This window comes from Lycorma delicatula, chromosome 1 (genome assembly GCF_047948215.1).
Source record: "Lycorma delicatula isolate Av1 chromosome 1, ASM4794821v1, whole genome shotgun sequence".
Taxonomy (NCBI): domain Eukaryota; kingdom Metazoa; phylum Arthropoda; class Insecta; order Hemiptera; family Fulgoridae; genus Lycorma; species Lycorma delicatula.
The window spans coordinates 331,450,092-331,461,275 of record NC_134455.1 but is presented as its reverse complement, the minus strand read 5'-3'; the positions used below and the strand labels follow the sequence as shown (position 1 = coordinate 331,461,275).

Below are 11,184 nucleotides of genomic sequence, written 5' to 3'. Positions count from 1 at the left end.
TTAGAAGGTAATTTGGAAATAGTTGAAAAAATTAATACTGAAGATGTATATATATATATATATATATATATATATATATATATATATCCTCGTGAAAATATGGAACGAAGAAAAACTTCCAGAACACTGGACCACAGCCCTCATCCATCCATTACATAAAAAGGGGATAAAACTAATCCGGAAAACTACAGAGCATATCTCTCCTGGATTGCACATACAAAATCCTGTCGAGAATCATATACAACCGATGCAAAGACCAACTTGAACTGGAACTTGGGGAATACCAAGGGGGATTTAGGCCATGGAGAGGTTGCCCGGAACAAATAATATCCCTAAAACTTATGATGGACTTATATAAAAGACGGAAAAAACAACTAATAATCACCTTCGTCGACTTTAAAAGGGCCTATGATTGTATACACCGACCATCCATGCTGAATATTCTGAGAAACCTGGGCCTTCACCCTAAACTCGTAAACATGATAAAATTAACTTTAACCAATACCCAGTCCAGAGTGAAATTCAGAGGTGAACTCTCTCAACCCTTCTACATAAAAACTGGATTGAGGCAAGGAGACGGCCTCTCACCACTCCTTTTTAACTGCGCCCTCGAATTTGTCATGAGAAAATGGTATGAAATAAATCCCAAAAATATAAAAATGGGTACTAAGAAAAACTCCATCACACTAAATTGCCTAGGATTTGCAGATGACCTCGCTCTTTTAGCAAATAATATTCAAGAAGCCAAAACACAAATCATGAGCCTTCAAAACCTAGCACAAAAGATAGGGCTTCATATCTCTTTCGAAAAAACTGAACTAATGGCCATAGATCCTCTGGTAATAGAGCACATTACGGTAAACAATCAGAAAATTAAAATAGTTAAACAATTTAAATATCTAGGGGAAATAATAACTTATAATTTAAATGAAAAAGTGACATGGCAAAACAGGACAAATAAAATGATTAAATCCCAAAAATTAACTTGGTCAACATATAACAAAAAATGCCTTTCTGCTAAAACAAAACTTAAACATTATAAAACTGTAGTACAGCCAGAAGTCACCTACGGAAGCGAGACCCTTTTCAAAATCACTCAGAAAAACCGAATTGAAAAAATTCTGAAAATAGAGAGGAGAATTGTCAGAACGTGTATCAATAAAAAACACCAAAAAGAAGGCCAATGGTGGATTGTGCCAAATGAGGTGGTGTATCGAGAAATAGAGCCTGTTACTGATACTATGCGGAAAAAAAGAATCTCTTTCTTCGGTCATTTTATAAGAACACCGCAAACAAGACTGTCAAGAAATATCATTGAAAAGCTCTGGTTCCAAAAGCTAGAAGTAGGATGGATCAAAGAAATTAGAGAAGATATGAAAGAATTGGGAATTTCCCTGACTGACCTACAGAATAAAACTGGAAAAATTACAAAGCTAAAAGATAAGAGCATTAGATTTAAACAAAAGACAGACAAACGACAAAATACAACGAAAAGTGTGTTTACGGATGAAGAAAAGAAAGCAAGATCTGAACGGATGAAGAAATACTGGGCAGCTCGAAAGAGTAAAATAACACGCTTTTCTCAGAAAAGAACCAACTAAAATTGACTTAAGTGGTCCCATGTTGGCCGTAAAAGTACAATAATATATATATATATATATATATATATATAAACGTGAATTCAGCGAATAGTTATTATATAAATTGTGAACAGTTAAAGAATTTATAAAAGTTATCACTGAGAATGAGCTTAGGCCAGAAATCATTTTGAAGTAAGAAATTAGAGGCAAGAGTGTTTCTCTAATTCCGTGCTTTGCAGAGGCTGAAAGAATATTATATCCTACATATAGACATTTATGTACAGAGAGAAAAAAATGGAATTAAAAAGTTTAACCTGCTAAATAATTAATATATACGAGTTCACAAATGAACTGCATGAAATCCAAAATTTACATGCATGGCCATAATAATGAAAAACAATACAGTAGGATGCCGATTTTCAAGATATCTGACAAACTACACTGCTTAAATCCAAATTAAGAAATTTAAAAAAAATGCATTTTTTTGAAAAAAATCTTCACTTCAACCGGAAATTTTTTATTTATGTTTATTTTACTGGGTTTTTCAATCGACCTTTTTGCAATTCATTTAGCAAAAATATATATGATACTTATACAGGATGAGTGAAGATAGACTTGCTAAGAAAATTTCCAACATCGTCAACGTAAGTAAATTAAAGTCGATTTTAATGAAAGAAACACAAGATGATCTGCAACATAATACAGCGGGACACCATTTTTCTAAATGTCTAACAAGCTGGACGGCTTAAATCCAGACAAAGAAACTAAAAAAAAAACTAGTATATTATTTGAAAAATTTGAACCATTCAAACGAATCTCTGCTTAAATAGGTATTTTTCTTATCAATCTTTATATACTGGGTTTTTAAACTACAGTTTTGGAATTCATTTAACAAAACCATATATATATATATATATACTGGCCTTGTAAAAGTAATTTTCTACATTCTACACACTGTATTTGTTGTACCATATTACTAAATCTATCTTTTCTTACATTGTACATATGCTCTAAATTTCTTCTTAATTTTAGTGAAATAAATGTTTACTTTTATTTTTAAATTTAATTACTTAGTATGTTACTCATTAAATATAGAATGATATGTGCACTGTATACCACAAATCTTTTTTAAATTACCCTTTTCAATTATCCAGATTTGGCCTTGCAAGGTCCATCTGGATAATTGGTGTGGCACTATATACAAAATCTAACACTTACCATTTCATTTTCAACTTTTAAATTTTCTGATTTAACTAGGTTGGTGTCTTCAGTTGATAGGGATCGTTTTTCATTATCACTACTCATAATGTCAAGCTCCTCTTTCAGTTGTTCTAAATTAATTTTCTGTAATAAAAAAACAATAAATTAATGCTGTAAGTAATTATGTTCATGATTTATTGTAAAATTTATAAAATAAAAAAAAAATTATTTATCTAATTCGCTTACCACACACATAAATAGTGCAGCCACAATTTATTAGAGCCACATAATAATAATAATAATTATTATTAGTTGCCTTTAATGTGCCAAGTTTTATTCCAGGAAATGTTTCTTTTGCTAAATTTTATCCAAAATGCTGCTATTCACAAATTGTAAGGTGGTATTGTTTTTTACAAATTGTAATCTTTTACAATGAATTTGTTAATCTGTTGCTGTAATTCTTATGATTTAGTTTTTTATAACCTTACTGACGGTATCAATATTGCTTTTGTTGAAATTTTTTATCATGAACATGAGAGAAAACATTAAATAAAATTTTGAAATTCTAATCTTATTTTTCATAAATACTTACCAGATAATAAAAATATTAATTCTGTAATATTCAGCATTTATCATACGAGTCTGATTGCAAATAATATTTATTTTTTATATCAACACATAAGCATGACGCTTGTGTGGAGCATGGAAATGGAATTTTATAACATATGAAAAATGTCATGCCTGACCAGGATTTGATATGGATCATGATATAGGAATTTTTGCTGATGAATCGCAACTATGTATTAATAATATTGTTGACTAAAAAATACCAAAAATACTTATGCAAAAATGTAATTATCAAAGCAGTCCTCTAGTGAACTTATTATCGCAATTGTTAATAAGAAAACACCATACGCTTCAAACACAATATAAATCTATTTTAAAATTAAATAAAAATGAAATTCATTCAATGTGTGATAAGGAGGGTAAAATGATGTTGAAGTGGGAAGATAAATGAGATGTCTTGGGTTTGACGAATAAACATATAGAGCGTAGAAGTAGTTGGGAAAGGAAAGAAGACAATAGTTCCAAATGTTGTCAACGATTATATTTTTATAGACTGAGTTGATAAGGTGGATCAAATGCTGAGAGCATATCCATTCAAAAGAAAAAGACAAAACGGGTGATATAAAAGCAGTTCTGCCAACTTTTTAATATCACTGTATTCAATGCTCATAGTTTACATAAGAAAAGTGGTGAGACGTACAATCCTGTTCAATTCAGACAGAAAATTGTTGAAATTCATCATAGTCATTTCCAAAAAAGGTAGGCCCGCTGAGAAGATCCTCTAATTCTCTCTCTGTGTTTAACTTATAATTTCAATTTTTTCAAATAAATCTTCACTTCAATATGGATTTTTTTTATCGATCTTAATTTTACTGTTTTTTTAATTTAACTTTTTTCAATTCATTTAGCAAAAACATATATGTATTAAAACTTATTAAAGTAAATTTTTACCCAATTATCCAGATCTGGCCTTGCAAAGGTTCATCTGGACATTTGGTGTTTTCACTGTATGCAGAATCTTATATCCTTACTTACCACTTCATTTTTAACTTCTACATTTTCTGTCTTATTCAAGTTGGTGTCTTCAATTGCTAAATGATCTTTTTCGATATCAAGTAGTTCCTCTTTCAGCTGTAGTAAATCTACTTGCTGTAAAAAAAACAAAAAAATGAAACATATTATCAATATTGTTGATACTCATGTACCAAAAATATTTATAAAAAATGTAATTTTTGAAGCAGTTCTCTACTGAGAATTTACACAATTATTAATGAGAAAAACTGACAGCTGACAGAAATTTATAAAGATTTACAACGAATAAATGATGAGACTCCAGACACAGTTGACCAAAGTACGCAAACCGAAAGTCATGGCAGGAACGAGATGTCAGATATTCTAGATGTAGAGCTGACAGATGAACAACTGATAGACAGATTACCCACACGATGGTCAACCTGGGTAATGAACAGGCTGACCCAGGAGATGACAGCTGTTTTTTCATCGATTTGAATGGATTAAAGCCATCCAGCCGGTACGCTGGGACGGCACCTGGGGCAATGATCTTACAAGACTCCACCATCCTCGAAGATGGAAAGATCACAAATACCGGAATTAGGTACACGGTAATCTATGACTCTAGAGAAGGAGATAAGATAATGGCCTCTCATATTATAAAGGCCTTACCAAGAGCTGTAGGTAAGCTGGAGTCAGCTGTCTTTGTGGTTCCCAGTGGTCCAGCGGGCATCATAGTGAGAAAAATAGTAATATACATGATGAGGAAGGGTAAGACCTTGCTGAGGATGTTACTCCCCAGCCGGAGCGAACAACGGAGGGCAAGGTCGAGGTCGGTATCAACAAGAAGGGGAACCACCCCGGTCGTTGAAAGTAAAACGGTCGTAGTAAGGGCCCCCGGTAAATCTTATGCCGATCTGTTGAAAACCATGAAAGAAAAGGTTAAGGTTGAGGAGGCCGGCGAAATACTGTCAATTAAACAGGGAAGGGATCAACAACTAGAGGTCTGAATTAGTGTGGCACAGAAGGCGGGGGAGTTTTCCTTCCTGCTGAAGAACAGAGCAGAGGATCTCCAGGTGGATATAAGAACAAGAGGAGACCGCAGAACAGTCGTTCATGTAAAAGACATGCTAGGCGACACTACTGAGCGAGAGGTCAGGGAAGCGGTAGAGAAGGTACTAGGACAAGGAGAAAACTTTCAGGTCACATCACTAAGGGAGGCATTTGGAAACACAAAAAATCCCACGGTGGTCACAAGTCAAAGGAATGCAACGAAATTAATTGCAGCAAGGCTGAGAGTAGGGTGGGTGAGTTGCAGGGCCTACATCCGGACGGATATAGAGAAATGTTATCGATGTTGGGATGTCGGTCACAGCAGAAGAGTGCAGAGACCAGGACCGTCCAAACCTCTGCTTCAACTGTGGTAAACCCGGCCATGTAAGGCGACCGTATGCCTGGACTGTGGAGCCACTTCACATAGGACCGGGAACCCGTGCTGTAACAAAGGTCAGGACTAAAGTAATACTAGTTAATAATAACAGGAGCCTACTCTCTAGTGATTTGAGCATAGAAATAGCAGTTAGATACGAAGCGGACTTCCTGGTGCCACCGAACCTTATGTGTATTCGGCGGCCAGAGAACAGTGGCTGACCGATGGGAATAGTGATGTGGCAATTAGAAAGATCGTTGGAAATGTGGATTATGATCTGTATGGTAGAGGTGACGGACTCATTGCTGTTGAAGTAAACGATAAGATTATAATAGGTGTATATATCAGCCCTAACTGCAGCAGGGAATCTCTTAAGAACAGACTCCTTGACCTCCAACAAGTCATTATACGAGCTCGGAAGAGAATTGTAGTCCTTGGAGACTTTAACTGCAGGACTGTTCTAGCTGGAGCGGTCTCCTCGAACGCTAGAGGAAAACTCCTGGAGGAATTGCTGGCAGCGACAGGAATGACATGTATTAATGACGGAACAGCCACCTACCAAGCAAGAGGGCATCAATCGGTCCTGGATTTAGTTATAATTGATGGAAGGATGCGCACTGATGCAGCTGATTTCATGGTTCTTAATGACGAAACAGCCAGCGATCTCAGAGCCATCTTTGTTAACTTCAGAGAGCAACGGCCAGAAATAAGACAGATAAATAACAATATCAGACTGTCTGATCAACAGATATATAGAGTGGCTAATAATGCGGCAAATAGAACTAGAAATAGTACTCAGATAACACCTGAAATATTCCAAAATATAGTTAAAGAAGAGATGGCGAACATACCGAGGAGAAATAATATTAAACATAATATGGTCTACTGGTGGTCCAGGGAGATAGAGGAACAGCGTAGAATTATGCAAAGACACAAGAGGACGGCCCAGAGGTTGCGAGCTAGAGTTGGTTCGGAAATAGGATGTAACATTGCGACAGAGCAATATAGGCAAGCGAGAAAGACGCCTAACTTCCTCATAAAGCAGGCCAAAAGAAGGAAATGGTTAGAACTATGCGAGGAGTTGAATGCTGATTCGTGGGGAAAGGCTTTCAAAATAGTAACCAAGCGGCTTGGGAGACAAGCTCCGACACTGAATGAAGAAACGGCTGCGTTGCAGATCAGAAAGTTATTCCCCAGAACGGAGGAGCAATATAATAGAGAGGTGATAGAATGCCAGGGAGGAAGATTTACCCAAAAAGAGGTCATGGAAGCTATAAATAAATTAAAAAATAAGAAAAGCCCCGTCCCAGATGGCATCCCAGCGGCCATCATTAAGATAATAGCTAGAATCGTACCTTGGGAAATAGTCGATGTAGCCAGCTACGGCCTATAAAATAGAAGCTTCCCTGAATGCTGGAAGGAAGCAAGAACAGTCTTCCTCCCAAAGGCAGGACAAATTCAAGAGAACACAGCATATAGACCGATTACGCTCATAAATAATATGGGAAAAGTAGTTGAAAGGTTGTTAGAAAATAGACTTAGAGAGGAAATAGAGGAAAAACAATGTCTACATCCGGAACAATACGGATTTAGAAAGGGATGGTCCACGGTGACCGCAGTCGAGAAGGCAAAAAACTGGGCATTAAATTGCAGAAGCGGTACATGGAGGACTAGAAAAATCCCCATGATCATAATGCTTGATGTTAGAAACGCATTTGGTACGGTCCCCTGGACAGCCATCATTGAGGCGCTTCAAGCCATTCAAATAAGTAAGTACTTACTAAATCAGATAGATCAATATCTGCAAAATAGGTTCATAGAGGTCAAAACCCTAGAAAGGAAAGCCATATTTCAGGTATTCGGAGGGGTGCCGCAGGGATCTCTCCTTGCCCCAACCTTATGGAATGTTTTCTATGATAAAATCTTCAGGCTGAACTACCCCGAAGGGGTATCGATAGTAGGATACGCGGATGATATCGCAATATTAGTAGAAGACAGAGATATTAATGAACTCGAGAACAAGGCAAACCAAGCACTTAGAACAATAGATGAATGGATGGAGGATAACAAATTAGAAATAGCTCCTAATAAATCCTGTTGCCTGGTCCTCTCGGGTAGAAGACCATTAAGAAGCGTGAATCTAAATATCAGAGGACAGAGAATCGATCAAGTAAAAGAAACAAAATACTTTGGGGTACTTCTGGACAAAAGTTTAAGGTTCAGCAAGCATATTGATATGATTTGTGGGAGAGTTACTCCTGCTGTAAAGGGATTAAGAGGATTATTTCAAAACCACGGCTCACCTAAAATGGTTATTCGAAGATTGATAACCGCGGCTATCACTTCGGCGGTACTGTATGCGGCTCCCATATGGGGGGCGGCAATGAACATACAGCGAAATAAAAAGAAGTTGAGAAGTGTCCATAGACTGGCATTGCTACGTGTAGCTGCTAGTTACTGTACGGTATCGTATTACGCGCTGTGCGTACTGACCGGTGTCCTACACATAGACCTTCAAAAAAAAGCCAGAACCCTCAGACACAGCGTTATGTCGAAAGAAGAGATGGAAGGGAATATAGAACAAGAATGGCAAGAAGAGTGGGCAGGGTCCAGAGTGGGAGAATGGACCAGACGCCTAATCCCTAATATTAAAACCTGGAATAACAATAGACTCGGAGATGTCAATTTTTACATGACACAATTACTGTCGGGGCACGGCTCTTTCGGTCAGTATCTGTATAGGATGGGAAAAGAGCCACCCGGCAGTGCATCTATTGTCCAGAGAACGACGATGCCGAACATACGTTGTTCATATGTCCAAGATGGGCCGTTAACAGAGGTCAAATAGTAATTAATGGTCTTACACCAGAAAATCTCATAAACCGGTTGGGTTACAACAATGAGACCTGGGAATGGTTCCGCAGGTTCGCCGGGGAGGTCCTGCGGGCCAAAGAGGATGAAGACAGAAGAATGGGAGTATAAACAGTAGGGTAGGGCGGACAGTCACTCCATGGAGGACCTGTACGCCTTGGTGTGCGGGTACCTGAGAAGGGGGTGAACTCCAGGGGAGTTTGAGTTTGGTTTAAAATAAAAGACCAAGTCCCGGTCGGCGGGGTCGTTCCTGCGGGAGACTAGGCTGTTTGTGGGGTCAGCGCTGTCGATTAGAGGCCAAAGGCGTAAAGACCGAGTCCCGGTTCCCTGCTGAGGCGCTGGGGTTCGGCATAGCCGGACCTTGGCTCTAAAGCGAGGGATTAAAGGCAGGCAATGTAAAACAAAAGATCCGAGAGCGGGGAGGCCAACCTGCCGTGCCGGACGTATAGCCGGCGGGTGGGGGACGCCTCCTTTGAGAGTAAAAGGACACTCTCCCCGACTGAGTATACTTAATTGGATATCCGATCGGGGAGAGTAGGAAAAAAAAAAAGGTGGAAGAATCCAAAAGGACATTAGAGCTATATTTTGATCCCAGAAGTAGCTGCTGTATTGGTCAATAGACCAAGGGTCATTTGGGGTCTACGTCTGCAGGATTGGAAGGAGGTGTACAGATCAATGTCAGTATTGTGAAGAAACTAACACATTGGAGCATAGCTCTGTGCTCCAATGTGTGCAGAATCTCACTGTATGCAGAATCTAATATCGTTACTTACCACTTCATTTTTAACTTCTAAATTTTCTGTCTTATTCAAGTTGGTGTCTTCAATTGCTAAATGATCTTTTTCGATATCAAGTAGTTCCTCTTTCAGCTGTAGTAAATCTACTTGCTGTAATAAAAAACAAAAAAATGAAACATATTAACAATATTGATGATACTCTCGTACCAAAAATATTTATAAAAAATGTAATTTTTGAAGCAGTTCTCTACTGAGAAATAACACATTGGAGCACATCTTTTTCATGTGTCCCAGGTGGAAGGAAGAATTGCCATGTGATGGTTTGGACTCGCTTGGGGGTCATGCAGTTGATGCTCTTGTTCAGTGAGAGTTGGACCATGTGTTCACAGTGGTTTCTGGTGGACCGCTCCACCAGAAACTACTAAAGGAAGAACATGAGGTGAGCAGCAAAGATGTCAGTTGAGGGTAGTGCTGGGCACCAGTCTTTGGGGGCAGGTGACAGGTGCGCCTCGACACTGCCATCAGCAATGGCTCCCATGAAATGCATTCCTGCCATCTAAGGCTAGCATAGCTGTGTGGTGCTAAGAATCTACTTGTATAGTAAATATTGAGTTGTAAATATCAAGTGAATGTGGTGTGTAAATATTTTCATGAATGTGAGGTGTACCTGTGATGTACCTGTGAGGCGGTGAACCTCACACCCAGTATGTACAGGCTACTGAGCGTTTGGTTTAGGCATGTTTTCCCACTTCCGATGTAAAACAAAAAAAAACACTATTTTCTATTTTATAATGTACTTATGATTTTGCATTCATGGGTCTCATGCCTGTCTATTAAATTAAATATAAATAAATAAATTAAAAAATTTACCTCTTGCAAAAATTTAAAAACATACCAAATACAAATTATCCAGCCTTTGCTTGAGAATAAAAATGGAAAATTAGGCCTTAACAACAAAGACAATTGCAAAAATATAGGACGTAATTCAAAAAATTATTAAACTATATGAACCAGCAGTAAGATTTCATTTCTAAAATCCAACATGAACTAATTATACAGACGCCACCCATCTGCACAGATTACAGTGACAGGCCTTAACTGTCTATTTCACGACTCTAACAACATGACATCTATTACATTGATTGTGTCTAGGGGGTCAGTTACTGCTGCACACTTCTCATACTAAGCAGCCGATATGATGTTATACCATCAGGTAGTTTACCTAGTTTGATTGGTTTCAGCTATTCTCCATACATCAAGAAAATATTCAATGTTGAGAATGGATATACAGTAATAATAATTATAATAGCTGAACAAGAACTTTACGATGAGTGAAGTTAGCATTGTAGATAATTTATGAATTAGATAGTATGCAAACAATGAAGATATTGGATTTTAAAGTTTAATGATAAGAAAATTAGAATTTATTTTGCAAAAGCAGCAAAATTTATTTGTTCTGAATGAATACATAAAAATGTTAAAAACATCTATTCATATGTTAAAAACAGCTGCTGGGTTGTGTATGAGATTTTTCACTCGTTTTCTTATTTCTGCATGCCAGCAACCTGTTAATTTTTTTCAAATTAAAAATCTTTTTGGGTGAAATTAAAATCAATCTAATATATATTCTTAGAATTAAGCTTCATTTTAACAAAGCAGTACTTGCTGATAATACTTCCTATCTCTATCTATACTATTATATAAAGAGGCAGAGGGTTTTCGTTTGTTTGGGATAAACAAAAAAACTCCTTAATCACTTTGAACCACATTTTTACCCACATTTCTCAGC

At 37.2% G+C, this 11,184-nt stretch overlaps 1 protein-coding gene across 1 annotated transcript in view; it reads right to left on the bottom strand.

Annotated features, from left to right (window-relative positions):
* Positions 1-2,774: 2,774 nt before the first annotated feature.
* LOC142317882 (uncharacterized) overlaps positions 2,775-11,184 on the bottom strand; it is a 111,649-nt gene continuing 103,239 nt past the window's right edge. The window contains exons 16-17 of the mRNA XM_075354427.1: positions 9,432-9,545; positions 2,775-2,924 (exon numbers count right to left, since the gene is read on the bottom strand). Of these exons, the coding sequence (XP_075210542.1) occupies positions 2,775-2,924; positions 9,432-9,545 (264 nt within the window). The remainder of the gene's footprint in view (positions 2,925-9,431; positions 9,546-11,184) is intronic.